Source organism: Amphibalanus amphitrite, unplaced genomic scaffold (genome assembly GCF_019059575.1).
Source record: "Amphibalanus amphitrite isolate SeventyFive unplaced genomic scaffold, NRLGWU_Aamphi_draft 000035F_arrow, whole genome shotgun sequence".
NCBI lineage: Eukaryota > Metazoa > Arthropoda > Thecostraca > Balanomorpha > Balanidae > Amphibalanus > Amphibalanus amphitrite.
The window spans coordinates 860,402-873,425 of NW_024881531.1; the positions used below are offsets into that span (position 1 = coordinate 860,402).

Here is a 13,024-nt window from a genome sequence, read left to right on the forward strand (position 1 = left end):
TTTAGTTTCTTCATTCGTCAAAGAAGTAACATTCAGCCTCCTGCGCCGAAGTGATAGCTGTCCAGTGACACCCCATCCCATGACATGCAAATGCGGGGAAGAAGCTAGGATCCATCCTCGCAGACAGAACACGTAGTTCAGCATTTCCATAGCTATCGCTATATTGCTCACGTTTCAGTACAGACAGTGTAAAGTGTCAGAGCGTACTCAACAATGAGACGTCACGCGGAATATGCGGCCGCGCGCCACACACGCACGCATTTGCCAATATCTACCACACCTGGTCAAAAGTACCATAATCGCGGCGCGCACTCCGCACTGATGCAGACGGATATATCGCTTCATCCAATCCCCATCGGCCATCAACGGTCATCATTCCCATCTAATCAGACACACACCCGAGCGTCCGCGGCCTCCGCTAGGGCGTCGCCTGCTGCGCTGCCATCATGGACTTCATCTGCTCCTGCTCGGCCTGCGAGATGTTGGTCAGTTTCTGACCTATCCGCTCGTGTACATCCAGGTACTTGGCGACACAGCGGTCCAGGCACACCGACTCACCCTTGGAGAGCTCTGAGTCACGGTATTTGGTCGGCACGCACTTCCGGTGGCAGACGGCCGTCATGCGGTTGAAGAGGTCGGCCATCACCTCGACCTCCAGGTCCTGCATCAGCTTCATCTGGCCCTCATTGAGCCCGCCCGGCACCCCCGAACCGGCCATCGTGGCGTCACGCTAGGAGAGTTTCACTAAGCGAGAGAGACACCCCTCTGAGAGTTCCACCGGGCCGCGATTGGACCCAGATAGCCTCGCACTACACTCGAGCCTCGCCAGGCCAAGCCGGTCGCAGTACAGCCCGTTTCAGTCGCTCAGCCGGTGAACTTGCGCTCGCTCTCGTAGTCTGCGTCGTTGGCTCGGAGCATGCGCTGTCGGGCGCGCATCAACTCGTGGCGCTGCTTGACGACACTGTTCTTGGCCCAGGCGAAGCTGACCAGACCACCGACGATTATTATGCTCCTGTAGCAGACAATTTATTTCAGTTCTGGGCAAATGGATGGTAAATGAGCAAAAGCAAAATACAACAGAGCAAAGTTAGATTGAACACCACCTAATACAATAACAATTATGCAAACTCAGATCAGCATCAGGCCTCCAGGGAATATAAAAAGGTGGTATAAGACACCCTTTTAAAACATGGAAAATGAATAAATTCAATGTCTTAAAAAGTGCAGGAAATAAATGACAGAATTTAAATAAGTAAATAAAGCTGGCATCCTTCATAAGACAAAAAGACATTCATCACATAAATTATTAAAATAATGTGCATCAGGTAGTTCAATATCACAGTTCACAGCTGAATAAATCACAGGCAGTTTTAAAAATAAAAAACAAAATTTTACTCTTGACAAATATCATGGAGCAGGATTCATAATGAGGAAATATTGATTGTTGGCACAGGATGGTAATTGGTAAGTTGATGTCAGATATGTGCAATCAGGCAGGCATTAGGCAGCAGCAGCCAGACTGGAAATAATACACGTTATGCTGAATATGTCCGGCGAAGTGGCAGGATTGCGCCGAAAATTTCAGCGCACGTCCGGCGTAACTTCGCATGCGCCGAATTCAGCGCATGGCGGCGGACGAATTTTTCGGCGCAGGGCGGTCGCATAATTTTTTGGCGAAAGACGGTCACCGAATTTATGCGGTACGCTGGTCAATCTAGCAGCAGATTCGCCCCGCGGGCGGCTCTGGAGAGGTTTCGGGACGAGACCTCCCCGCCCCGGTCGTCGCGTGCTCGAACTGGTGCTCGAACTCAGCGGAGAAGCGGCTGCCCAGGGAGGCCTCAACCCTCGGCGTGGAGATAGGTATGGAAGACCTTGTTGAACATCGCCAAGCGTCGTTAAGCAATACTGCAGTGGGTTCCTGCCCTGCGACAACTGCCCAGAATCACTATTCAAGCCACTCCTCGGGAGCACGTCGCCGCTCCCTATCCCCGGAGCGGACCGAGAGGATGCCGTTTCGGTGCACCAGATGAGGGCGGGCCACTGGGGCCGCTCGCTCCAATACGGCACCGAATCGGCTGTCTCCACTCCGCGGCGTGCCAGCAGTGCCCACACAAACGGTGCCCCGCGGCGCTCCATGCGCCATGTGCCGGGAGGAGGGTGATGTGCAGGAGCACATGCTGCTCCGCTGCCCGGCCCGATCGCTGCCACTCCCACCAGCCTCGAACACACTGCTCCGCCGATATTAACATCGGCACAAATTTGTGGCCCCGGAACTCACGGCTCCAGCTTTGTTTCACGGCATGAAGCTAGAGTGCGCTAAAACTATTGAGGTATTGGGTTTCTGTGGAAATGACAAACTCATTTGGACGCTCAAACATGGGAGAGCATACAAGGCCCCGGAACACTGTCTGGTTCATATAGCCTTGATCGGTAGATGTGCACATGTGCTTTATATAAAAAGGGCTTGATTTTCGCACAAATAGGCACCTAATTTTTTGCGCAAATCACACAGAAATTTCAGTGCAAAATCGCTTTCGGTGCAAGAGGCTCTCACGGGCGTCCGGCGTAGTGTATCAGCATGGATGTTTGCCAGTCTGGAGCAGCAGGGGTGGAGAATTAGGGGTTTGAGGGTTCTCAAACAGCCCCTTACTGACAAAAGCACCCCCTGAAATTGGAAAGTTCCCATAAAATAATGATCCTAATAAGTTGATAACTAATTTCTGTGGATACCTCTTGTTAAAAGTGAAACACAGTCAAGTGGACAGCTAAACCTATGAGTAGCAACTGACTGGATGTGTCTTGACTCCAGTCCATTGAATCTTCAGAGAGTCAAATAAACAAAATGCTTGTCATAATTAGGTAGGTACTTTGGCAATCAGACCTAAATGTACATAAATATCACACATATTTTGATTGGCCATTAAAATCTCATAGATCTGATTCTATTGATGATTGAGGTACAGTATTTCGGAATGCTTTGAATGAGGATGGAGGTACAGGTCTCGCGAGATTAAGCGGTAGGTTTTGCACTTTTACATTTCCGGTTATATCTCAGAAACTAATCGATCTACGATGAAGCCATTTTACACGATCATGGCCGGCTTGTTACCCAACAAGTCGATCGCATCTTCAACACTTAAAAGCTTAAGACGACGAAGATATAACCTGAAGTACACTAAATTTTCTAGGTGCAAAACCTACCGCTAAAACCCGCGAGCCCTGTACCATATAATTTACAAAATAAACACTATAAGCATAAGGGAAAACAAAGTCGAAGTCCAAAGCCACAGATTGAGACCAAGATTGAGATTGAGATGATGATACCTACCAGCCAATTGCCACCTTGCCGACTGTTCCCAGAGGCATTGCAGTCTTTAGCTTCAAGGCATTCAGCTGTAAAGTAGGCCAAACATAATCCTTAATATTAAAACTTTTGACTATCTGCGTAAAATATTATCATTTACAATCAGGACGTAAAACGATCAAATACTCATATTACCTTCTCCCACAGAAGCACGAGGCGAAAATCACAGATGTCGGAGACGCGTGAGAACTGTCTATTTTCACAACAGCTGATTTCACATTATTTTACAGTGAAACTTGAATGTGCATCTTCCTTTAGAATTCACTCGTTTCTTCAAGTTGTCATCCCTATGTATCATAAAATTAGTTAAGGTACGTTACTTAACAGTCATTTGTTTAAGCGAAGCTTACCATATTTTATGCGTATATTTCTGGTCAGAAAGCAAATATTGGTCTATTTTTCATTCCTAGAATACAAAATCTATAGCAGTAATATAAGGGGCTTATTGGGCTGCAATAACTGCGCAGCTGAGACGGTTATATAATATTCTATTAGCAGCATTTTCGACTACACAAAAGTCTTTAAGCGAATTGAATTTCGAATTTTTCTTCTATGATGCCATGAATTACAGTATTTCTGGGGTTAGAACAGAATCAACTAATTTCCTTTGCAAAAGGTGTATTACGATTACAATATTGCTTTTTAGTTTTCACGCGTGATTCAAAGGTGAAAGGGGTGACTCCTACGTGTTTCGCGAAACTGTTTTTGAAGAAAAGGGACAAGGGTGAGGATTTCAAATTATTCAATTCATTATATTCTATGTGTTCATTTTCACGTGTCAGTGGATGTGTCAATGGTGTTCCTAAAAGTATTAGGTCGTTCAATAAGTAACGAACAATCGGTCATAACTTCTTTATTTCTTTATTTAACACTTTCAAACTTTCACAGATTATCGATCAAATGTTTCTGAATGTAGCCTTTGCCTCAAACCAGCCGCCGCCCGCCTGCACACACTTCTCCCAGCGTTCCGGCCAAGGCTGGTTTATATAGCCTTGGGCTATATGTTCCGGCCAACGCCGGAATTCCGCCCGGAAAAACGCGTTTTCCGTCTTTTTCACCCAGTTCATGACAGCGCACATGACTTCAGCGTCGGTCTCGCGAAGTGTTCACCACGGAGGCCATCCTTCAGGGACCAGAGGTGAAAATCTGAAGGAGCCAGGGTCGGACTGAAGGGCGCCTGGGGCATGATATTCAGCCCTGTCTCGCGATCTCCTCGCGTGTGGCGTGAGACATGTGCGGACGCGTTGTCATGGTGTCATCCTGGTGGGCTTTCTTGAACCTGGGCGGACTATGGACAGCGGGCCGCTACATCACAGTCCTGCAGGAGACTGAGAAAAGCAATCCTGAAGAAGAGGCGCGGCTCGGATGTCAACAACATCACCATACACCATGACAACGCCCGACCGCACTTGTCTCACGCCACGCGCGAGGAGATCGCGTGACAGAGCTGAATATCATACCCCAGCCGCCCTACAGTCCGAACCTGGCTCCTTCAGATTTTCACCTCTTTGGTCCCCTAAAGGATGGCCTCCATGGTGAACACTTCGAGACCGACGCTGAAGTCATGTGCGCTGTCATGAACTGGGTGAAAAAGACGGAAAACGCGTTTTTCCGGGCGGAATTCCGGCGTTGGCCGGAACGCTGGGAGAAGTGTGTGCAGGCGGGCGGCGGCTGGTTTGAGGCATAGGCTGCATTCAGAAATGTCTGATCTATAATCTGTGAAAGTTTGAAAGTGTTAAATAAAGAAATAAAGAAGTTATGACCGATTGTTCGTTACTTATTGAACGACCTAATAGGTAGGTAAATTACTGCTTATTGTTATGTAGATTGAGATAACAGGGTACCTACCTATTTCACTAGATGAGCATCAAGAAAGCACCTATGCTACGATACAGACTCTCAGGATTTAAGTTCTAGCTGTCTCTGACATGTTTGTGTTTTATAGTCCTTGCAGCCCACACCAAATTCGGAACACTTTCAGATGGCACTTCGTGGAGTGATGAGGGGCACATTGAACCGTGTGCCAGTGCTGGCAAGTCGTGGCATGACTTCAGCTGCCTCTGATGAGGTGCTGTTTGAAGTCAAAAATAGAGTGGGAATCATCACCATGAACCGGCCCAAGCAGCTGAACGCTCTCAACCTGAACATGATCCGCCAGATCCACCCAAAGCTGAAGGAGTGGGAGAGTCAGCTGGGTGTGGTGATGATCAGAGGTGGGTCCAGTTCGGGTAGAGGCTTTTGTCAGAATCACGCCTGTTGAAGTGTCAGGGCAAGATGTGCTGCAATCATGTGAATGCTGTCCAGTTTTCATGACCTCTTACAGTTGCAAAGGTTACATTAGTCTGGTCTTTGAAATTAAGGGCTGAAATGATGAGACAATGATGCCTAGGTATATGCTTGATGGCTGGCTTTGGTTGGCAGGTGCCGGCGGTAAGGCATTCTGCGCGGGCGGTGACGTGGTTTCCATCACAAAGGCGGGCCGGGCCGGCGATCCTTTGGCCGGCGACTTTTTCCGCGCTGAGTACCGTCTGAACCGTCTGACAGGGGAGCTGGCCATCCCGTACGTGGCGCTGCAGCACGGTATCACCATGGGAGGCGGCTGCGGCATGTCCGTACATGGTACGTAGTGTACGGGTGATTGTTGTCTCTGTACTGCGGAACGTGCGACTTGCGAGGGCAGTCTAATTGATGGACACCGGAGATCCACGGTATGCACAGCAGGGCTTTGATTTGGACTGTTTCAAAATGCAATGGGGAGACGAGTCATCGGTGCTGCCGAACTGGGGGGAGACACTGCGATCGAGATCCTTGCGATCGAGGGCCTTGGATCGATAACATAACTAAGATTTGTCAGGGTGTCGCTTGTTTTTTTTTCACAATTTGCCACATAGCAATAAATTTAATGTTTCAACATAGGTGGGCATCGTTAATCAAAAAGTTAGTTTCGTTAATCGTTAATCCGTTAACTAAAAAGTTAGTTCCGTTTAACGATAATCCGTTAATTCACAACAAAAGTAACGGAAGTTTCTTAGTCCGTTAATCGTTAACATTTTACACGGTAATAAACAATATGAAAATGCTTGTGCATTTTTCTGAGGACAGCTCGACCAACCTACGCTAACGGCTAGGCGCCACTCACTTGTAGCGCGGTTCTGCTCTCGAAGACCTGCCAACAATTGCGACTGCTCGGTGACGGCATGGATAAGATATACCTATTTATAAATATAATACATGGTGATGATATGTGTTATGCGAGTTGCGACCGATTTCAACCTGCATTACCGACGATTCAGCTCGCCTGACAAACAGCTCTACCCTTTATCTCCGCCTCTCAGCCAGGCAGCGTTCCAATGACAGGCGTGTGCATCACAATTTGCAACGTATATTGCCGCAACACACTGAATACCAGAGATGAGGCGCACACAAACAGCTCAAGAGGCGCACTCAAGTAACCTGTGTTCTTGTGTTCTTTGCCGAAACTTCGCCGCATGAAGGTTTCATACACACCAGTAACTTAACAGTAAACTTTTTGCTTCGAAATAAAAGTAACGATTAACGGATTAACGGACTAAATTTTAACGATTAACGGAGCCGAAAAGTAACGGAACTAAAACGGTCCGTTACACGTGGAAAAAATTAGCGAGTCCGTTAATCGTTAACCCAAAATTTAGTTCCGTTAATTAACGGATTAGCGATTTAACGGACTTGCCCACCTATGTGTTTCAACGCACTACATGTCACCTCTCATCAAACTTTTCAGGGTGTAATTAACCCTCATGCACTTTCCGGTAATATTTTGTGTCTTTCGAAATATTTTGTGACCTGAGAAAGTCAAAAATTGCTCTTTGTTCGTCTTTGCTTATGCCCAGGATTATCGACGGCAGACGGACTTTTGAACACGTAATGGAGGAACTATCCCGGGTTAACATAAACCGGTTTAAGGTAACTTTTGCATCCCGGCCAAAATTGCCGGGTTAACTGTCCCACCGCTCGAGACTGGCACTAGGCTGGCCGAGCAAAGAAAAAAAAATAGCATCTTATTGCAGTGAGGAATGAGGATCGTTCGTGAATTTCAGAATGGCCTAACTACAATAAAGTAATGTATGATTTGCTGATAAAATGTCAAAACGTTACGGTACAATGTTTTACCACTCACATATTGTCAATGAAGTATAAGGCTTGCCTGAAAACGCCTCCCCAAAATATCAGTTGTGCATTTAGAAAACATTTTCGCTTTAAAGCATCTCTATATCAGATCTTGGGTTTAACTATGGTCACGTTTTCAGGAAAGTACCGGGTATGCACGGAGAAGACGCTGTTTGCCATGCCGGAGACGGCCATTGGCTTTCTGCCGGACGTCGGTGGCTCACACTTCCTGCCGCGACTGCAGGGTCGGCTCGGTCTGTTCCTGGCTCTCAGCGGGTACCGACTCAAGGTCAGTCAGAGGTACCTCAGAGCACCCGCACCAAACTCAGATACTTGGTTGTTCTTTGTACTTGGTCACCTCAACCTGTCACCAGTTGTACTTGATGTCACCAGTTGTTGACTCTTACAATTTGTTCATTTTCTTTTATTTTTCGATACTCTCAGCGTCTAATTCTGCTTTCGATGTACCGTTGATCATGATAGTTTCTCGTGTATCCAGGCAATTAGCGCGTGCTGGTATTTCATATAACGCTTTCTATCCCCCTTCCTCTCCCGGCAGTAGAGACGCTCACCATCCTCCCCTCCCCTCCGTCCCCAGGGCCGCGATAATCTGCACGCGGGGATCTCTACTCACGCGTGCGACTCTGCCTTGCTCGATGACCTGGTGGCAGAGGTGGCTGAGGGGGGCGTCAGCCGACTGCAGGCCATCCTCGACAGCTACACACAGAAGGCCGGTCAGTAAGGTTCAATGGCAGTTAGCGTTCGTGTTTGTTATTAGAGTTGGATGGAGTTCAGTTGGTTTAGCCGCTTAAAACGAGATTACGTTGTTGCTGAACTGTGAACGCTGCTGCATGGCTATTGAGTATTTAATATCATATACAGGAGTTCGCTTATCGATGAAAGCGCGTGGAGGGTGTTGATGTTCATTGCACCTTTTTAGTTACGGAGCGAGCGAAGCGAGCGTAGTCTTTCCTTAGATTAACGGAAATTTCTGAGTATGAGCGGCCGGCCGGCCGGCCGTGCGGACGCTTTTGCGAGGCTTATATCTCAGCAACCACTTGACCGATTTACATGCGGTAAATTTTGTAGGGTAGCTTCATTCCTTCTACCAAGTATTGGACTATTCCCGATGCATGTGGGTGACCCCTTATGCACGTGCCACGTGCAAAACGAAGAGGTGTCAGTTTTGTAATTGTTGCAATATCTCGGTAACTACTTGGCCGATTGCGCTGAAAGTTGGCACGTAGGTAGGCACCCACTAGGCAATGCATATCCATGTGCCAGAGTTGGGGTGCTGCTGCACGTGCGCACGTGCAGGGGTCGATTCCAGATCTCGAGAACAGCTGGACCGATGGCGCTCAAATCTGGCACATGGTTAGGGACCGGTTAGTAGGGTGCCGTTCAAAAGTCAGTTGGGACCCATTTTGCACGTGCGCACGTGCAGGGTGCCGCTTCCAGATCTCGAGAACGGCTGGGCCGATTGTGCTCAAATTTGGCACATTGCTAGAGACCGGTTAGTAGGGTGCCGTGCACAAGTCAGTTGGAGATACCCCCTCGAAATTTCGCACGTGCAAGGCTCACCCTCTCGCTCGCTCCGTTAGTCGCCCCAAAAGGCGCTATACTGGTACTAGTTACGGAGCGAGCGTAGTCATGGTCTTTCCTTAGATTAACGGAAATTTCTGAGTATGAGCGGCCGGCCGGCCGGCCGGCCGGCCGTGCGGACGCTTTTGCGAGGCTTATATCTCAGCAACCACTTGACCGATTTACATGCGGTAATTTTTGTAGGGTAGCTTCATTCCTTCTACCAAGTATTGGACTATTCCCGAAGCATGTGGGTGACCCCTTATGCACGTGCCACGTGCAAAACGAAGAGGTGTCAGTTTTGTAATTGTTGCAATATCTCGGTAACTACTTGGCCGATTGCGCTGAAAGTTGGCATGTAGGTAGGCACCCACTAGGTGCTGCATATCCATGTGCCAGAGTTGGGGTGCTGCTGCACGTGCGCACGTGCAGGGGTCGTTTCCAGATCTCGAGAACGGCTGAACCGATGGCGCTCAAATTTGGTACACGGTTAGGGATAAGTTAGTAGGGTGCCGTGCACAAGTCAGTTGGGACCCATTTTGCACGTGCGCACGTGCAGGGTGCCGCTTACAGATCTCGAGAACGGCTGGGCCGATTGTGCCCAAATTTGGCACATCGCTAGAGACCGCTTAGTAGGGTGCCGTGCACAAGTCAGTTGGAGGTACCCCCCCGCAATTTCGCACGTGCAAGGCCCACCCTCTCGCTCGCTCCGTTAGTCGCCCCAAAAGGCGTTATACTGGTAAATTAAACTTTGAAAAATGAAGCTTATCCAAAAAATCTTCAGTTGCTTTTATTAACGTAAAACGGCTGGCAGGTGACCCCTGCCAATGACCTCGCGACCGGTGACGTATGGGTCCGGTCAGTGACCCCAAGGTCACTGACCGTCCGCTCAAAGGGACACTTCACGAGTCGCATGCTAACGTTGCCCAGTTATTACGTAATTAGGGGACAGTGGATCATTGCAGTTTAAAATCGCGTTTCATTGGCGGGCTGATTTGTGAGCGTAGGCGGTGGATAATTTATCGAATTTATGAGTTCAGGGATTTTCTCGGATGCACTAATTCAAAATCCATGTTCGGAGCTGCGCGTAGCTGCCGCTAGTTTTGCAATTTCTAAATCTAGTGGGCGCTTTGACTGTTACCACCACTCTGATTCCAAATAGACTGATGGAGTTTGTGTGTATTATCGACGGTAGTGAGATAAATGCGTTGTTTCTTCGTCTGTTTCGTCTGTTTTCGTGGTAGCTCAACATCGTGTATCCACCCACGGCCTGTCTTTCGTCGAATTAATACCGAGTTTTTAGGAGACGATTTGTTGGCATTAACACCTACGCTGTTCGAGAAAAGTCGGTTTTAGCGAGCGATTTTACCTCCAAATTGTCTTACTCAGAAGTGATTGGCGGCTTCTCAAGTGAGCGGTATATCCCACGCTAATTCGGGTTGATGCGAGTTTTACTATCAAAGTTGGTTGTAATGTGTCGAAGCATTACTTGCTGGCTTTACATTTAGTTCTTTCTCGTTTCACCGATGGCTTGACGTGATATACCTACATTTTTATGACTCATTCACGGAGACGCGGAGACGTTTCTTTTCACCCTCCTCGTTGTATTTTGCTAAGTTACATGCGATGGCTCTCGTTTCTTCGTTGATTCATACTTAGCCGGCAGACAATCTTTTAACTTCTCCCGTTACCCACGTCCATTCTTCCGCGTATAATGACACTTCCGACTGACACGCACCCGTTCCCCTTCCCCAGAGTTCGACAAAGGGAAACCGTTCTCCCTGGAGCCACATATGGAGACAATAAATCGGTGTTTTGCCAGCGATTCGGTGCCGGAGATCCTCTCTGCACTGGAGAAGGATGGGTCTGAGTTCGCCAGTAAGGTAAGGAACACTCATGCTTTTTCGTTTGTTTTATACTTGATCCGGAAAGCTGAACATATAAGTGCATTTTTTCTAACTCAGATCCCTTTCCCCAGATACGTGTTCCCATACAATTTTCCAGTATACAGAGCTCTTCAGAGTTAAATACACTTGCCCTACCTCACACCCCTGTTACCTCCCCTCCTCCAGACCTATACCACCCACTGACCCCCCCCCCCCCTCGTCCGCAGATCCACGCCACGCTGCTGAAGATGTCTCCCACGGCGATGGTGATCACTGCCGAGCAGCTGCGGCGCGGAGCCTCGCTCTCGCTGGCCGACTGTCTGCGCATGGAGGTGCGACTCTCCGACAGGTTCCTAGAGGATAACGACTTCTATGAGGGTGAGTGTGACGAGTGTAAAAGGGCGAGGGGTGAGTCGGAGAGTGAAGAGCGATTTACGTGGGTGTGGTGTGAGTAGTGGGTGGGTTTTGCGAGGCTGGAGAACAACATGACATGGGCGATCATTTCAAGGATGGACGTAAGGGGTAGACATCTTATCAAAGTTGGCACATAATGAGTTACATATGATGAGTTCAATGGAGTAGGATAAAATGTTATGTGAATTTTCTCAAATATACCTCATTCGCTTATTTGCCGACTTTTAGTCTTCCTTAGCCCGGCCGATGCTGAACCGTTCTTTGCTCTCCGATGTATGTGCATTGGGTGCCATTTCCCTCCTTCGCGTTGGCCGCCGTGACCCCGTCTGACTGGTCTTTCTCTGCCCACAGGCGTGCGGGCGGTGCTGGTGGATAAGGACCAGAGCCCTGTGTGGAAGCCGGCCACCGTGGCGGAGGTACCGGCCGACATTGTGGACCGCTACTTTGCCCCGCTGCCCGCCGACCGGGAGCTCCAGTTCTGATCAGGAACTCCTGGCTCTGAGTGCCGGGCTGGGATGGAGCGACGGTCGGCGATAGGTATCGATGCCATGGGGCTATAACGGGTCGGGATACTGTGAACTTGTGATGCCGATGTGTTGCTGATTTGGCATCAATTGTCGTTGACGGTGGTAGTGTGGTAACTTTGTAAACTGTACTATGGAAGGGTGTCTGATGTTGATCTGTTGTTAACCCAGCTGCAGCAGCTACTGTGATCGCCATGTGGTTGGTGCAGTAAAGTGCAGTCCGGTCAGTGTGACCAGTGGTCACTGAGTAATAACAGTTTATCATTGATTGTCGGTGGTCATTGTCCAGTTTATACCTTCCGCCCTAAAACGAGAAGGCTGCTCCAGTACTTTTTCCTAGCGTTAGCTGAATCATGAATGAAATTGGTAGTGGTCATGACCGGTATTAGGTACATGTGATAGTGCAATATATACTGACCTTGCGATCTATATTTTCATTCGTTATTCTCGTTTTCTTTTTAGCGTTCGCACTATGAACTTATTCGCAGGAGTAAACATGAGAAGTGAGAAAGGGCATCGTCTAATTTGCCTGCGCAGTACGTAGTCGAGCGCAGGTGTTGCGGCTGCACTGACGGCGAGTCTCGTGCTGTCTTCAGTTTTATAATATGTCGTTTTCATTATTTTCGAATAGCGATATAGTCACTCGAAATATGCTTCAATAGCAATTTTGGCCACGGTGTAGCCTAGGCCAGTGGATCTGGATTCTGGAGGCTCTGGAGGCGGACACTAGGGCTGGCACCACGTCATGTTACTCCGCTTAGGTATTTCTCTGTTTTGAGAGGAATTTTGTCAGCGACTGGGATCCTGAGGCTATCAGGCCCGCACACGAGGGCTGGGGTCCTGGTGCCGACGGAATATGAGTATGACGTCGCCCCTTATAGGCATGGTTTCAACTTTATATAGCCTTGGTTTCAACGCAACAACTTATTAATTTAGCTATGGCATTTCTTCAGAAAATATTTTCGTCCGCATTTATTTTTTATTTTTACCAAATTTGGCTTCTGAAACTATAGCAGTGTTGATAAATACAATTTTGTTTATTCTTGAAAATCAATTTTGATAAGACATCAAAGCAAAATCAAAATATTTTTGTGGAGGATTCACGGTTT

General features: G+C 48.2%; 2 protein-coding genes across 5 annotated transcripts; one reads left to right on the plus strand and one right to left on the minus strand.

Moving 5' to 3' along the window:
• Positions 1 to 136: 136 nt before the first annotated feature.
• On the minus strand, positions 137 to 3,627 carry LOC122371037 (mitochondrial import inner membrane translocase subunit Tim10-like). Of its 2 annotated transcripts, none has more exons than XM_043347093.1 (2): positions 3,500 to 3,627; positions 137 to 1,012 (listed from the first exon to the last, which is right to left on the minus strand). In XM_043347093.1, exon 2 carries the CDS (start codon positions 716 to 718, stop codon positions 419 to 421), a length of 300 nt encoding a protein of 99 aa, XP_043203028.1. In that variant the 5' UTR covers positions 719 to 1,012; positions 3,500 to 3,627; the 3' UTR covers positions 137 to 418. The 2 variants fall into 2 exon arrangements, with proteins under 2 accessions (XP_043203028.1, XP_043203020.1); XM_043347085.1 differs by having other exon boundaries at positions 3,329 to 3,534.
• On the plus strand, positions 3,586 to 12,340 carry LOC122371018 (3-hydroxyisobutyryl-CoA hydrolase, mitochondrial-like). Of its 3 annotated transcripts, none has more exons than XM_043347066.1 (8): positions 3,586 to 4,088; positions 5,319 to 5,577; positions 5,786 to 5,983; positions 7,651 to 7,799; positions 8,109 to 8,244; positions 10,847 to 10,974; positions 11,205 to 11,355; positions 11,743 to 12,340. In XM_043347066.1, exons 2-8 carry the CDS (start codon positions 5,346 to 5,348, stop codon positions 11,871 to 11,873), a joined length of 1,125 nt encoding a protein of 374 aa, XP_043203001.1. In that variant the 5' UTR covers positions 3,586 to 4,088; positions 5,319 to 5,345; the 3' UTR covers positions 11,874 to 12,340. The 3 variants fall into 3 exon arrangements, with proteins under 3 accessions (XP_043203001.1, XP_043203010.1, XP_043202997.1); XM_043347075.1 differs by having other exon boundaries at positions 3,847 to 4,088; positions 5,346 to 5,577; XM_043347062.1 differs by lacking the exon at positions 3,586 to 4,088 and adding an exon at positions 4,104 to 4,172 and having other exon boundaries at positions 5,346 to 5,577.
• Positions 12,341 to 13,024: the final 684 nt, after the last annotated feature.